This window comes from Macaca nemestrina, chromosome 5 (assembly GCF_043159975.1).
Source record: "Macaca nemestrina isolate mMacNem1 chromosome 5, mMacNem.hap1, whole genome shotgun sequence".
In the NCBI taxonomy this organism is placed as follows: Eukaryota; Metazoa; Chordata; class Mammalia; order Primates; family Cercopithecidae; genus Macaca; species Macaca nemestrina.
In genome coordinates, this window is record NC_092129.1 from 170965085 (window position 1) to 170981340 (window position 16256).

Below are 16256 nucleotides of genomic sequence, written 5' to 3' on the forward strand. Positions count from 1 at the left end.
GTCTGTGTTACCATCACAACTAACATAATTTAAAATTTCCTTTTATGTGGTTTTCAAAGTGCGTTGCATTCCTACCTGGCCTACTATGTCTAGAGATCAAACTATTTCCTCTGATTCTAAAACTTTTGTCTAAATCTCTGGACTGTAAAATTATATGATTCAATATGGAAGCCAGTAATAATAATAATAAAAGAAAACTGTCGAATAACTACGCTCTGCTTGTCTAACACACTCTGTTAAATGAGGAATCTCTGCGCTAGTTCAGTCGACATTTGAGATTATTTTTCTTAGACCCAAGCTCTCATTTTGCCTGAATTAAATTCATTGACCAGTTTGGGATTTTAACCCACCAAGAAAAATGGAAAGAATTTTGAGAACTGTCAGAGTAATAAAACCTCATTAATTCTGTGTGTGCTCCGTCCAAATAATTATGATTCTCAAATCACTACAGTTTATTTTCACGGTTTCTATGAACAAGTGGGGCATTATCAAGCAAAATCAATAATGTAAAAAGCACTGGAAGGGAAAATCCTACCCACTAAAGACAAATTATTTTCCACCACGTTAGCAGTATCGTGCACACAAACAGGATAACTGCAGCACAAACAGAGGTGGGGCCTGGAGGCTACATGCAGGTGGATGGGCTGACATAGTCATTACGAATCAATGCGGCAGCTGTCAGGGTCCATGCATCTCTGGTGGAAACGATTTTGCTGCTGGTAACTAGTTAGAGTCATGTGTGCTAACACAAGGAGGTGGTGCAAAATGAGGAATTACCAGCCAGGCAACATGGAACGGTTGTTCCAAAGCTATGAGATTTATTCTTGAAACGAACAACTTAAGAAAACAATTACAGTCTCTGCCATTTGCTGTTCATCATGCTGTGGCAATAAAATGTTATTTGCTTTACCCCCCAGAATCTCAGATACAGGAAAAAGAATGACATTATAGAAAGGGAAGAACAAATGACAGGAAAATGACTTGCTTAGAGGCTAAGAGGAAAGCCAGGTGGAACCGAATTCAGCTACAGAAGACTGGGTTCTCGGTGGACACTGACACGAAGGCCATTCTGAGGAGGTCATAGATCTTTGTACTTTTTTAATCCTCAGACAAAAGGGGACAGTGATGTCTACCCTTCTGACTTCTTGGACCTGTTGACAGGGTCACCTAGGATGAGGCACATAAAGGGTTTGAAGGAAATATAAAGGACGATGATGACGATGATGAGACTAATAATCACAGCATGTTAACCCTTATTGAGAATTTATAGATTGCTATAAAGTCACTGTTATAAAAAAAGTCACTGTTCTATTTCATATGCACGATCTCCTGTAATCCTCATCACACCATCACCCATACTTTCAGATAAAGAAAGAGAAGCACAGAGAAGTTAAGCAACTTGATTGAAGTCGCACAGCTAATCAACAGTAGAACTAGAATTGAATCTGATTCTAGGGCTCATGCTCCTAACTGTCAATATACTATAATATAAGGCAATGAGATTAATATCCATGGTGATAAAAAATGAATGCTTTTATCAGAAAATCCCACAGAAAACACAAAACTATACACTACTATGTGCAATGAAGTTTTCATTTAACCCGTCCCTTCTTCTCCTCTTCCAATCATCCAAACAGTAAACATTTTTGAGCATCTAAACTATATCAGACATGATTCAGGGCTTGGGGAATCGCAGCCTCTGAGGCCCCTGCTCTCCTACAGTTTATGTGCTAGTGAGGAAAGTCAGTCAACAAACAACAGAAAGAGCAAACAGTGATAAGTGCAAGGATCAAAGTAAAACAGGAAGTTGTGGTGGCAAGTGACAGGTGGGGACTATACTGGTCCTTCCCTCTGCAATCACTTATCTATCTATCTATCTATCTATCTATCTATCTATCTATCTATCTTTCTATCTATCTATTTATTTATTTCCTTTATTAAGGCAGAGTCTTGCTCTGTTGCCCAGGCCAGAGTACAGTGCACAATCTTGACTCACTGCAACCTCCACCTCCTGGGTTCAAGTGATTCTCCTGCCTCAGCCTCCCAAGTATCTGGGGCTACAGGTGCATGCCACCACACCTGACAAATTTTTGTATTTTTAGTAGAGACAGGGTTTCACCATGTTGGCCAGGCTGGTCTCAAACTCCTGTCCTCACGTAATCCACCACCTTGGCCTCCTAAAGTGCTGGGATTACAGGCGTGACTCACCGCACCCGGCCTGCAGCCACTAACGGAGTGCAGGTCCTGTGTCAGCTCCCTGTGTGCTGATGGAGAAAGAAGCAAGTGTGACAGAGGCACATTGCCTGCTCTTGGGGAACTGTTGGTGAGGTCTTGGGGCACCAACAGTCAGGAGTTCCTTAAGAGCAGCCTCAGGGACCCTCCAGTCTCAGGGACCTTCTCTTTCTTTCCCTATCAAATGAGGCTTTTGCTCCAACAGTTTGTGACTTCTTTTTATAAGTCAGGAAGCCACTTAGGCAATTCTTACCTTATCCCAGTTATTAGATGTAATGGAAATAATAAATGCTACAGTAGATGTATTCTCTACTTCAGAATATTCCTGAGGGAGAAGAGGAATTGTTTAACTGGATCTGAACAAGTTTTGGCTGTAACAATAATATTTATTTGAACACTTGGGTGCTTATTATATAATATTATACCTTTAGTTAAGTTTCTTTTCCATCTCTCCTGGGGGGTGAATATGGGGAAAGGAGCTTATGATGAAGCATGGAGATTTAAAGTCAGAACAAGGGTTGGGCTGGGTACGGTGGCTCATGCCTGTAATCCCAGCACTTTGGGAGGCCAAGGTGGGTGGATCACCTGAGGTCAAGAGTTTGAGACCAGCCTGGCCAACATGGTGAAACCCCATGTCTACAAAAAAAAAGAAAAAAAGAAAAAAAAAGAAAGTAGCCAGGCATGATGGTATACACCTGTGGTCCCAGCTACTCAGGAAACTGACGCAGGAGAATCACTGGAACCCAAGAGGTGGAGGTTTCAGTGAGCTGAGATCGCGCCATTGCACTCCAGCCTGGGAGATAGAGGGAGGCTCTGTCTCAAAACAACAACAACAACAAACACAAGGGAGGTTTGGGGGATCATACACGCAGCAAGACATTGAAGAAATGCAACAAAAGTATGGATTCTTTTCCCCTGGAGAGCTTAATCCATCAAAAAAGTGGTATTCTGGTATGGCCGTACACAGAAGTTGATGGATAAAGCTGGCTTACCATAGGGCTTGCTTGACCCCGGGAGGCTCTGATAATGACAGAACGTAGTTTGGAATCGTGCATCTTCACATCTTGCCTCCATTATGCCTTGCCACCAGGGCAGGGCAAGAGCTAGGCCACTTTTTGCTTGCATTTCAGGCTACTAATTTGTGCTAAGAGAAAATACTTCAAAAGTACCACGGGGAAGGCCCATGACAGGAATGATGGAGGTCAGATGCACCAGAGGAATAAGAACCAACCCACAAAACAGTAGAGTCTGAAACATGTGCCAGAACCCAGAAATACAACCTGCCTTGCTGTAGTAGAACACACGAGGCATGTAGAAGACCTACAAAAACACCGTAAACGGACTGTGTCGGCAGATTCCAGGAGCACTTTGACTATCAGGATGGATCGTTAAAGTAGAATATTATGTGATTTAATAATCTGGCCCACAAGATAACACCTGCCTGAAACAATCAGGAGACCTGACATAGACACTGTTGATGATTGTAACAAGATTGGAAGTGACAGTCTGTTATTTCACTTAAAGCGCTAACAGAGGGAGTACGGGCCTCAGAATGAGAGAGAGAGAGAAGAAGGAGACAAGGGAGGAGGAAGAAGAGGAGGGAGGAGGACAAAGAGAAGGTGCACTCATGCAAATTCAATTGAAAATTGCAAAGGCCGGGCGCGGTGGCTCATGCCTGTAATCCCAGCACTTTGGGAGGCTGAGGTGGGAAGACTGCTTGAGCCCAGGAGTTTGAGATCAGCCTGGGCAACATAGTGGGATCCTGTCTGCACAAAAATACAAAAATTGACCAGGTGAGGTGATGCACACCTGTGGTCTCAGCTACTCAGGAGGCTGAGGTGAGAGGATTCCTTGAACCTGGGAGGTCAAGGCTGCAGTGAGCGTGATCGCACCACTGCACTCCAGCCTGGGCAATAGAGCAAGACCCTGTCTCAAAAAAAAAAAATATATATATATATATATGTAAAATAAAATATCACAAAGCTCTTAGAAAAGAGGAGTGAAGGATACTTGATATGCCATATAGATTACTGCATACGTTCATATTTAAAGGCAATAATTCGATAAGCAAAGGACACGTGGTATTCACCAGCAAATATCTGTGGACATATTTACAGAGCATTTGAAGCCTGTAATATTATCATTTACAATATCTTAAATGCATAGTTACACATCACAAATTTATCTCCTTTAATTTATTCTGTTGTGGGATATGGACCACCAAAAAAAAAAAAAAAGACACATGTTAAGGAAATCCTAGATGAGTATGGATTTTTCACATTTGTCTTGGGAATCCCTAGTGCCTGAAAGGGCCTAAACAGCTGACTGCACCCCAGTCGTGTGGATTTGCACACGACAGACTCACGACCAGTGCCTGCATCATTCCTGGGGCCACATCATTTTGCTTAGCCTCCTATGGCTTGATTCCAACGCTCAGAAAAGGGAGTTTTGTTTCCCTCGTCTCATATAATGCTGACAGCTTCAGCACTGTCTGTTACGTTCTCTTTTCTCTGCAGAACTGTCTGGAGTTTTAATGGTTCAAATCCTGATATGTGGTGATGTAGGAAACGAAATGGAACCAAGAAATATGCAGGCAGATTCTACGCGTGACTCTTTGGCCTGTGGACGGCAGACCAAACCTCCTTACCTTTATCATAGATTTCCTTCAGGACTCCTCGCTTTATCAGCTCTTCTCTGCTTTGCCTCATAGATATTTTCCTTTCCAGGGCTACAAATAAAAGACAAACGGGGGAGCAGATGTGAGTAGGAAACCAAGCTGTCTTCTAAAGAATCCTATGTTAACACATATGGCAATGTAATGTACGAGAAAGCTTCTGTAAATTGTGCTTTGCTAATGTGAGCTAATGAGACATACCGATTAATATGTTTTGATACTATCATAATAAGCCTTTTAATCAGATTATGTCATTTAAGTTAACAAATAATCTTCAAATTATCACGAATGAGAGGGTAGGTATTCTTTTTTTTTTTTTTTTTGAGACAGAGTCTCACTCTTGCCCAGGCTGGAGTACAGTGGCGTGATCTCAGCTCACTGCCACTCCTGCCTCCCAGGTTCAAGTGATTCCCCTGCCTTAGCCTTCTGAGTAGCTGGGACTACAGGCACAGGTCACCGTGCCCAGCTAATTTTTGTATTTTTAGTAGAGAGGGGGTTTCATGGTTTTAGCCAGGATGGTCTCGATTTCCTGACCTCATAATCCACTGGTCTTGGCCTCCCAAAGTGCTGGGATTACAGGCGTAAGCCATCGTGCCCAGCCAAGGTAGGCATTCTTATCTAATTGAACCCCAGTTTATGGTTGAACCTGTAGCACAGAAAAGCTCAACGACTTGTCAGAGTCACATTGCTACTGAGTAAAGGAACTAGGATTCAATGCCAGAAACACCACCTTGGATGTCAGCCGAACCTCACATCTTACTGAACTTTCCTGAACATGGCACTTCCTCCCAGGAGGGACTGCTGTTTCAATGATCCAGTTCATAGAGATCAGGCCTCACTGAGGATTCCGTTGTTTTCCAACTATTTTAAAAAATGGTGTGAAAATACCTTCTGAGAAGCTCTCTGGTGTGGCCTCCCATGGTCCGGAGGCGATACTGTCTAAAGGTAGGGGTGGCTTCCATGGCACGGCCCCTCCACTGCCTTTTTCTCTTAGGCTCCAAGCTGGAGCAGCCAAGTAGAGAAGGAACTATTCAGTTACCCAATGCACCTCCGCCATGGCCCCGCCATGCACCTAGGTCGAGAGCTTGGGAAGGTGGCAGCGGGGCTGGAGGAGGGAAGAGGGAACAGTGGGTGCGCTGGGGGGCACATCAAGTAGAAACAGCCCAGGAGTGGGAAAGTGAGGGGCTGCCCAAGAGGCAGGCCTGTGCCTCGAAGGAGGGACACCGGCAAACATGGGGAGGAAAGAAGGCTATTCTAGGAGATGGCGGAGTCTCTGGTACACACTGACTCAACCTCCACAGCCTTCGAAAACATATTCAGGGGAAAATCACCAGCTATAAAATAAGGAAACTACTTTATGCAGACAAATTCAGACACAGATATTAAACACACACTGCCCTCAACGGAATTTAGTCCAAAGAATATGGTTTTTTTTTTTTTTTTTTTTTTGAGACGGAGCCAAAGAATATGAAGAAGAATTAGGAAGAAAGCAAGCAAATGAGGATTGTGGTTCTAACTCTGTCACCCTCTAAGCTATGGGACATGAGTCAAGTGACCTTAGTCAAGTCACTTTGCCACACTGGGAAAACACTGATGCCTCAGCCCAACCATTCCAATTTCATAGGCCCAGGGTAGGACCAGGACATCTCCATTGTGATAAAAAAGCTCTCTGGGTTATTTTCAGGCATGACTCGGCTGAGAATCACTAATTATATATTTTGGAACTTACTATTTTAAAAATGTTACATTCTAGTTCCCTCTCTTAAATTATAATGAATTAACTGGTATGAGGGAGAAAAATAAATGTTAGGTTAGGATGCACTCACATAGAGCTGACGGAGAACATATTAATCCTAAAATAGAGACATAAATCTGCACCTACGGAAGTGGTGGCAGGAAGGCTGTATGGGAGGACAAGGGGGAAAGCTGGGTGCAGGAAACATGGAAACAGTGTTTGGGGGTTGAAGAGTTTTATTTGTCAAACCAGATGACATGATATGGTGGCAGGAAGGCAGAAAGATGTTCTCTTCGCAGAAGAGAGCTTGGGGAAGGGCTGGAGAAGGGATACGGAATTGCATGCAGTTAGGTTAGAAAGTTCTGCCTGATGTGAAAAGATCTGCTAAGCAGAGTCAGGCATGGTGGTTCACACCTGTAATCTCAGCACTTTGGGAGGCTGAGGTGGGTGGATCATTTGAGGTCAGGAGTTTTAGAGCAGCCTGGTCAACATGGTGTAACCTTGTCTCTACTAAAAATACAAAAATTAGTCAGTAGTGGTGGCGCATGCCTGTAGTCCCAGCTACTTGGGAGGCTGAAACAGGAGAATTGCTTGAATCCATGAGGCAGAGGTTGCAGTGAGCGAGACTGCACCACTGCACTCCAGCCTGGGCAGCACAGGGAGACTCTATCTCAAAACAACAACAACAACAACAACAACAAACAAACAAACAAAAAAAAAAGGGAAAAAGAAAAGATCTGCTAAGCAGCACAGTAGGAAAAGACCGGACAGGTAAGGTAAAGCAAGGGGGCTTTAAGTATGGGGTTTGTTACAGATATTTGGGTGACATAAAGCCATCCGAATGTAAAGAGATGCTTTCCCCTTCTGTACTTAACCACATAAATAAAACAGATTTCTCTCAGACAAAATGAGGTTTCCCAGGTGTTCTAAACCACAGACTAAAGCAGAGAGACCTGGTCTACAGCATTAAAGGAAGATCTGCGATGAAGTGAGCAGAACCCTGGAGTTGGAGGTCCGAGATCCTGAGCTATTAGGAGAAATGTGGATGTTCTCAGGCTAAGCACTCAGCCATCTGGACATCAGCTGTCACTGACAACTGTGGATCCGCTGTCCACAGTCAAAGGCACTGGTTGGGGCTGGAGATAACGGTAACCAAAGAGCCAGCCGTTGCTGTGATAGAGTTTACAGACTCGTGTGACATTCAGACCATTGTCAAATGATGATATTACTTAATGTGTGATCACAAGTTGAGATAAGTCCTCCTGAAGAAAAGGGACAAGTTCCTATCAGAGCATATGGTAAATATTGTCCCTGATTGGGGTGTTGGAAAAGGCTTTTCTGAAGAAGAGATCTTTGAGCTGAGGGGGGCTGGGTAGGGGCCAAGGGAAATGCTCCAGATAGAGCAGCCTGCTCTAGATGGAGAAATCATGGTGCCAGGAAGGAACAGAAAGAAAGCTGGTGTGGCTGCAGCTGCCAGCATCAGATGAAGAATGTTTGACATGGGGTAGGAGGCTGGGCCATGAAAGGCCTCATGGACCATGTTATTCTAAGAGCAATGGGAAGAAGTGATCAGCTTTGAGGAAATGAAAGATGAACATTCACTTTAGTATAGAGAATGGATTGGAAAGAGGCCAATGACTAGGTGATTATAGGCATCTAGGCAGGGGATGATGGTAGCTGAGACGAAGATGCTGTTGACAGTGACAAAAGATGCACCCAAGACATGTGAAGGTGGCAATGTAGACACGATTAGATGTGAACGCTTGGACACGGATATGCAGGAAAGAGAAAGGCCAAGGAGGATGCCTTGGTTCCTGATCTGCATAACTCAATGGATGGTGCTGTCCATGACTAAGGCAAGGAGTACAGGGTGAGAATCGGGGTTGGAGGATGCATGACAAGTTCAGTGCTAGCCACATCCAAGAGACGTGATCAAGCATGTCCCAGGGAAATGCAGTTGGATACTTTATAAAACAGACATGGGAGGTTAAATAAGAATGTGCTACATGGCACAGACTATGCCAGATGCTTTCATGCACCAGTGCTCCTCAGTCTCTTCCATGGAAACATTCCTTATGACAAAGGGAGAATACTAGGGGCTCCAAGGGTATGACTCAAAGTTGCCCAGGCCAAGCATTAAAGAAAGTATGTTTCTTTAATGTACTAAGTTTCCTTTGAAAGTAAATGTAGAAATCACATAATATATCTGTTTTAATTTAAATAAGAAAATACTCCCGCTCCATCACCACCAATGTCCAAGTTAAAGTGACATACTGGAGATGGCTTTTTTCTTCTATGGCTTTGTCCATTCCTGGTAAAGAATCCTAAGCCCACAGCGAATGCACAGATCATCTTGAGAAGCGTGAAAAATTATGTTACTTAATCTTCACCACAATCCTGTAAAGCATAATCATTCTCATTTTACAATGAGGTACCTAAGGCCCAGCAAAATGAACTTGCTCAGAGTCCCACAGCAGTAAGTGGAAGGGCAGAAAGAGATTTTAATGCTCTTCCCTTTTTCTCCATGATGCAACGTTGTTGTGAGAATGATCATAATGTATAGGAAAACTGCAAGGATCTAAAAACAGAAGGCAATCTGATTGTTAGTTTACTTGGGGTTGAAAGTCACGGTAAAGTGACATAATTCCACTTTACTCTCAGGAGCTTCTTCCTTGTAAGGAACTCTTCAGTTTTTTTGTTTGTTTTTGTTTTTGTTTTTTGAGAAGGAGTCCTGCTCTGTTGCCCAGGCTAGAGTGCAATGGCGTGGTCTCGGCTCACTCCAACCTCTGCCTCCTGGGTTCAAGCGATTCTCCTGCCTCAGCCTCTTCAGTAGCTGGGATTACAGGTGCCCGCTGCCACACCTGGCTAATTTTTGTATTTTTAGTAGAGACGGGGTTTCACCATGTTGGCCAGGCTGGTCTTGAACTCCTGACCTCGTGATCCGCTCGCCGTGGCCTCCCAAAGTGCTGGGATTACAGGTGTGAACCACTGCGCCCAGCCAGGAACTCTTTTCTTCTTACCATCTCTCTTAACAAGGTATGCATGATGCCTCTCTTCTGATCTCACTTTCAGCAGCTCTTCCAAAGTCAGAGCTAAGTTTAAGTGAGTTCAAAGTGTTCTGCAGCAGGCAGGTGTATGCACATCTACCCCCCACGTCTGAGGAAGCCGAGAGGACAAAGAAAGGCTAACAAATTCATCTTCTGAATTTGTAGTAGGGACTCATAAACAGAAGCCATGGCTGGGTCTTGGGCAGCAGTGAGATGAGATAGAGTGGACCCCCTAGCCATTATTCTCCCAGACCCAGGGTTTCTATACCAAATGGAAAGGGTCTGCATGATTGAAAATAAAGTGTAGGACAACGGAAGCATGGTAACATCAAGGTTGTTTTGACCTAAGGGCACCACTCATGGTAAGTACGTGCTCTTGCACAGAGAACAGTAGATAAAGTGGAAGTCTCAGAGGCCTTCTAAGACCTGGGGTTAATCAGAGGCCAACATGGTGGATTAGCATCCAAGATGAAGTTGCTTTAATTTTTACACTAGGACAAGCTCACTACTGCTCCAGGAAGTAAAATACTGTGGGCTGTCTGGTACAAAGGGACAACCATTGGACCTGGTTTATGACTGACCCGTAAAACACAGGGGAAAATGGGGTTAATATGGGGGAAAAAAGAAAATACAGTGGTTTCCCTTTTCACAAACCAGGTATGGTCTGACCCTCCTTCCTCGATAATTTTGGCTTTGGGTAGAACAAATATGAACAAGGAAGAAAAAAGAAGGAATTATGAAAAGTTAAAGAATTTAGAAGAAGAGGAGTGAGGCGTTGGGAAAGAGAGAAGGTGTGATGTGTAGTGCGCCAGCCTGACGGATGGCAGGGATAAGATAAATCAGGTAAATGAGAACCGAGGTGTAAGGGTGAGCTGACTGCCTGGGAGTGTTTGGCCTTTGGGAGGTAGAAAATGAAAGTGAACAGAACAAAGCAATCCATTCCTTTAAGCAAAAATCTGTATTGCTAGAGGTGCTGGAAAAGCATGAGAGCAGATATTATTTTTACATAAAGAAATAAAGTCACAAGGATTTATTTTAAAACAAGAAAATCTATTCTCAAATCCAAAAATCACTCTGATATTATACAGTTATTAAAATACAGGGCAGGCGAGGCATGATGGCTAATGCTTGTAATCTCAGCACTTTGGGAGGTTGAGGTGGGCCTCATTTGAGGTCAGGAGTTCAAGACCAACCTGGCCAACATGGTGAAACCTCATTTCTACTAAAAATACAAAAATTAGCCAGGCATGGTGGCCTGCTTACTCAAGAGGGTGAGGCAGGAAAACTGCTTGAACCCAGGAGGTGGAGGTTGCCGTGAGCTGAGATTGCACCACTACACTCCAGCCTGGGCAACAGAGTGAGACTCCATCTCAACAAACAAAATAAAATAAAATAAAAAGCAGGGCAGTATAAAATTCAAGTGTCCACACAAGGGGGTGTTTTGGTGTAAACCATTTGGTTTAAAACTGGATTGCGGTGATGGTTGCACAACCCTTTAAATTTACTGAAATCATTGAGTTGTTTACTTACAATGGGTTCATTTTATGGTATGTATATTATACCTCAATAAAGTTGTTAAAGAAAAATGCCTGTAATAGCAAAAGCATTAGTTAAAAAAATGAAAATAGTAAATCTAAGCAGACAATTAAGAAATTAATAAACTTTAGACCACAGAAAGCTAGGAGGCCAACATTAAAATTTAAAAATTAGAAATACAGCATATAAAGGTAAATTTCTTTTCAGCAGTGTTTTAAACCTCTAACACCTAATTAGTCAGTAGAACCAAAATCGAAAAATCAGGAATCTGGTTCTCTCTAAGATGAATATGCAGCTTAGAAGGTGGCCAATGTAACTCCCTGATCTTTAGAAAATAACCAAATTTCCAGCCTGCAGTCAATGCAGAAAACCATCAGAGGCTTTACAATGTGATGCTGGCAACTGAAACACCAAAACAAAACTACATAAACCAGCAAAGGTGCAAAGACTCCTTCTAGAAACATCTAGTCTGTAATTCAAAGCCAACATATGAGATAGCCTGAAGAGAGAAAGGAAAAAAGCAAATTGTGCTTTGCTTTTACAGACCAACAAAGTTAGCTGAGAAGACCCAGACATGTAAAAAAAGAGGTTTCACATATCTCTCTTGCCTAAAATATGACTGGGAGAATGATTTCTCAATTATGGTGCCAAACATAGCCAAAAATAGCCCCAAGAAACTGTATTGAAAGGTTGGCATGTCCAAGGAAGGCTCTCTAAATTTGCCTTCAAACTCTGCCTTAATATAAAAACTAGTCATGAAACCTCAAAAGGCATGGCTATTCTTGCATCCTTACCACTGTGTATTCACCATGGACTTTTATTCTGTATTACTGATGCTCTGACATCTCGGAGCCTTGCTGACCCTGGATGGACTACCTTTCCTATGGCTGGCTGATTCCCAGAGAGAGTGAATAGAATTCTTTGAATGTGCCTTTCACATCCAAATGAATCAATTCAGAGCCCACAGTCCTGACCACCTCCTTTAATGAGCTAGTACATTCCCAGCCACTGTGCACCTGTCCTCAGCACCCCAGGGCCAGGTACTAGATGACTAGAGACCGCTCCTATGTGACAGAGCCCACTGAAAGTATTCCTGCTGGCCAATCCTAACCCTGCTTATTCTGTCTTGCCTGTTCCTTCCCATGGAAACCACAAAAAAGGCTCATGCCCACATTTTCCTCCCATACCTCCCCCTGTGTGGCCCTGCTTGGGTGGCATGCCCCTTGCTCTTGGGATTTGGGAGGAAAACAGTCTTTTCAATGGCAGGTGTCTTCTTATCTGTTGGCCTCACTATATCTGAAAAATAATCAAATCTCCAGTTTAAAACACACCAATTTTTGCACCGGTTTGTAAAAGAAGGAAAAAACAGGAGAACTAGGGAAATTCTCACAGCTTTCTGTTGCACTTTGTTGTTCTGAAATCTGTCTGCATGTGAGCCAGTAGTTTAGAAATGAGGAGTCTGGAGATAAAAGACCAAAGACCACCTCTACTAATAGTGACAGTAGTTCTAGTTTAGTAATTTTTTAAACTCCTCTTCTGAGCCACCATGTCAGTCTATGCTGTATTTACTGAAAGCCAGTTCCCCATGATACTTCCTTAATGTATTTTCCCAGTCTCCTCCTTTTCCACATGAATTTGTGATGAACCAGGGAATCCTATGCCTTTGACATTGATGAAATTTTTGTTGTTGTTGTTGTTATTGTTTTTTCCTCTGTCGCCCAGGCTGGAGTGCAATGGCTCAATCTTGACACACTGCTACCTCTGCCTCCCGGGCTTGAGGGTTTAAGCGTTTCTCCTGCCTCAGCCTCCCAAGTAGCTGGAACTACAGGAGCCCACCACCACGCCTGGTTAATTTTTTGTATCTTTAGTAGAGCTATAGTTTCACCATGTTGGCCAGGCTGATCTCGAACTCCTGACTTCAGGTGATCTGCCCACCTCCACCTCCCAGAGTGCTGGGATTACAGGTGTGCACCACTGTGCCCAGTTTGACACTGATGAATTTAAAATAAGCATCTTAGATGGGCTCATTCTCCTTGGTGGAATACCTAGGTTAGATGAATTTGTTAAAAATAGGGTATTTAAAAAAATCTCTTGCACATACACACACATGCACATACTTATTTATAAAAATAATAAATGAAAATATTTTACTGTAAAAAACTTCAAGAAATAAAGAGAAAACAGTCCTTTTCACTATCTCTCCCTCCATAGCCTAACTCATCAAACCCACTACTGCCTCCATCTTTTTCCCTGCCTCTCCCCTGCAACAGTCATACCTTCCCACACCATATACAAATACCATTTAAAAAGCATAAATGAAATCATTCTATGCATGTTGTTCTACAAGTCTTTTTCTTCCTCTAACTTATCAAATGGTTCCATAGCTCTTCCCAACTCATTCTTTTTAAGTACTGCATGCCATTTCATGGGATATATGTACTGTGATTTATTTAACCAGCCTGCAGCTGAAGGCAAGTTAAATTGTTCCCACATTGTGGCATACAAACATCACTACTGTGTTCATATTTGTTCAGGTACTCATGTAAACATGTATAAGGATTTTTCTAGAATATATAGCTAGATGTACAATTTCTGGACTGCATATTTTCTATGTGCTCCCAGTACTGATGGAAGAAAGCAACTCTTAAGTTCCATAACTTTTAAGTATTGCTTGCTTTATTTAAAAAAAAAAAAAGATGAAGAAGTTGGAGAAAAAGCAATATTGATGTTGGAACAAGTCGTTTGGTCCTGCTCAGATTACCAGAGCAGAAACTTATTTAGATTTCTCTCCAGGATAATCTATCTCTGTTGAATTCTCTGCTCAATTGCCTTTAAATTACATTCTGAAGGGAATAGAAAGTTGAAGGGGGAAAAGCAATTGAGAAATGATGAAATTTGTGGTAGCTTACTGCTGAGTAGTTTACTTGCAAGTAAAATCTATAGCTTTTATCCTTTGTAAATCTTACAACTCCAGTGAAAGGAACTTTTTAGGCTGGAAATCTACAAGCGACAAATGCAATGAGCCTCAAGAACCTAGAACATGCCTCCACTTCCCATCTGGCTTCATGAGTAATGAGAATTATTCCCATGATGCAATAATTGCAGCCTAGAAAGACTCAAAACAAAATAACTAACCCACGTATTAGTATGATGCAACAACTATAGCCTAGAAGGATTCCAAATGAAACAATCAGTACACATTTATGCTATCTCTAGAGAAAAATGCTTTCTTAAGATAAACAGATGTTTCAAAATTAAGTTTATATAAACAATATATAAAAGAGGATAAAGGGGAGCAATGAGAAAAATGTAGTGGTCTTCTATTGTAAAAGACCAGGTGGCAAACGTCTGTTGATCTTTTATTTCATAAGGAAGTTAATGAGAAAATAAACAAGGTTGTCAATCTAATGATATGTTGAAAAGGGAAAGGAATGTAAAAAAGAAAAAAGAATGCAACTCTGAATGTCCAATTTTAGACAACATGATATGATAAACATACCATGTTCAAGAAAAACATATCACTTTCAAGAAAAACACATCATGTTCAAGGAAAAGTCACATTAATCTAGAGGCAATTTGTATGAGTACCACATACTGGGTCTTTCACTACCTCAGGTACCATGAGTATCTAAACATTTTGCCAGTAACCCAGTTATTACTAGGTAAGAAGGTTTTCAATTACTTGATAATCCAAGGAAAGCTTATCAAATCACTAATTCAAAATGAAAGAAAATTTATTATTATTATTATTATTATTTTCTGAAGCAGAGTCTCACTCTGTTGCCCAGGCTGGAATGCAGTGGTGCAATCTTGGCTCACTGGAAACTCCACCTGCCAGGCTTAAGTGATCCTCTCACCTCAGCCTCCCAAGTTGTTGGGACAGGTGTGCGGTACCACACCCTGCTAACTTTTTTATTTTCTGTAGAGGTGGGGTTTCGCCATGTTGCCCAGTCTGGTCTCGAACTCCTGGGCTCAAACGATCTGCCTGCCTCGGCCTTCCAAACTGTTGGGATTACAGGTGTGAGCCACTGTGCCCAGGCAGAAAATTCTTTTTATATTTGGCAACTAAAGCCAAGTGATTCTCAAAAGCAGAGAGAGGCAGGTCAGTTTAGAACTTTTTTCCCCTCGAAAAATCCAAACCACATGGAACTTCTATCTAAATCAGGGATGTCCATACTTTTGGTTTCCCTGGGCCACATTATAAGAATTGTCTTGAGCCACATACAAAATTGAGCTAAAAAAAATCAAAAATTGCAAAAAAAAAAAAAAAATCTCATAACGTTTTAAGAAAGTTCACAAATTTGTGTTGGGCTGCATTCAAAGCTGTCCTGGGCTGCATGTGGCCCAGGGGCTGCAGGTTGGACAAGCTTGAAATCTGAGGGCTCATTGTCCTTGTTGAAAGACAACAAGCACAGGTCCTGATCTCTGCTCTATGTTAACCCCTCCCCCATGATCACAGTAGGAACTTTAGCGGAGTCTATATGAACAAAATTCCTCATTTTCAACACAGACACCCAACCACTCTACTTGTGCAAAGCTATATAGTGAGCTTGGATAAATTCTTCATGGCCCCTGAGGTAGGAGATGAGACTTTATTTACTATGGTTTGCAATTATATACAAGTCATCTACATCAGCACTTTCTAAAGTCTGTTTTTGCAGAATAGTGACCCATAGAGATGCTCTGAGAAAAGGGTTCTGTGCACAAATAATTTTGGGAAATGCCATGTACTGCTGGAGAATCACCGTGTTCATTAGCACACTGAAGGCCCCGAGAAGACTTGGAATAAAGAAAGCAGTGTATCTCAGTTTCACCATTTCTCCCCAGTTCGTTGGACAATATGACCCTTTTACGGAGTACCATGGGGCTAGTACTCTGAGAAAAAGCCTCTGGGAGATGCTGATCTAAATACCAGATTATAGAAAGCAAATGAGGTGTTATAGAAAGCAAAAAGGCACCAGGGAGGTCAGCTTGCTCAGCAGGGGCTGTGCTCTTCCATCAAGAGCTTTCTGGTAAACATTTGAAACAAACA

At 42.3% G+C, this 16256-nt stretch overlaps 1 protein-coding gene across 23 annotated transcripts in view; it reads right to left on the bottom strand.

Moving 5' to 3' along the window:
* Positions 1–16256, bottom strand: part of LOC105482440 (phosphatase and actin regulator 1) — a 578235-nt gene that overhangs the window by 122905 nt on the left and 439074 nt on the right. For all 23 annotated transcript variants that reach the window (XM_024792994.2, XM_011742549.3, XM_011742548.3 and 20 more), the window contains one exon: positions 4880–4960. In XM_024792994.2, coding sequence (XP_024648762.1) covers positions 4880–4960 — 81 coding nt within the window. The remainder of the gene's footprint in view (positions 1–4879; positions 4961–16256) is intronic.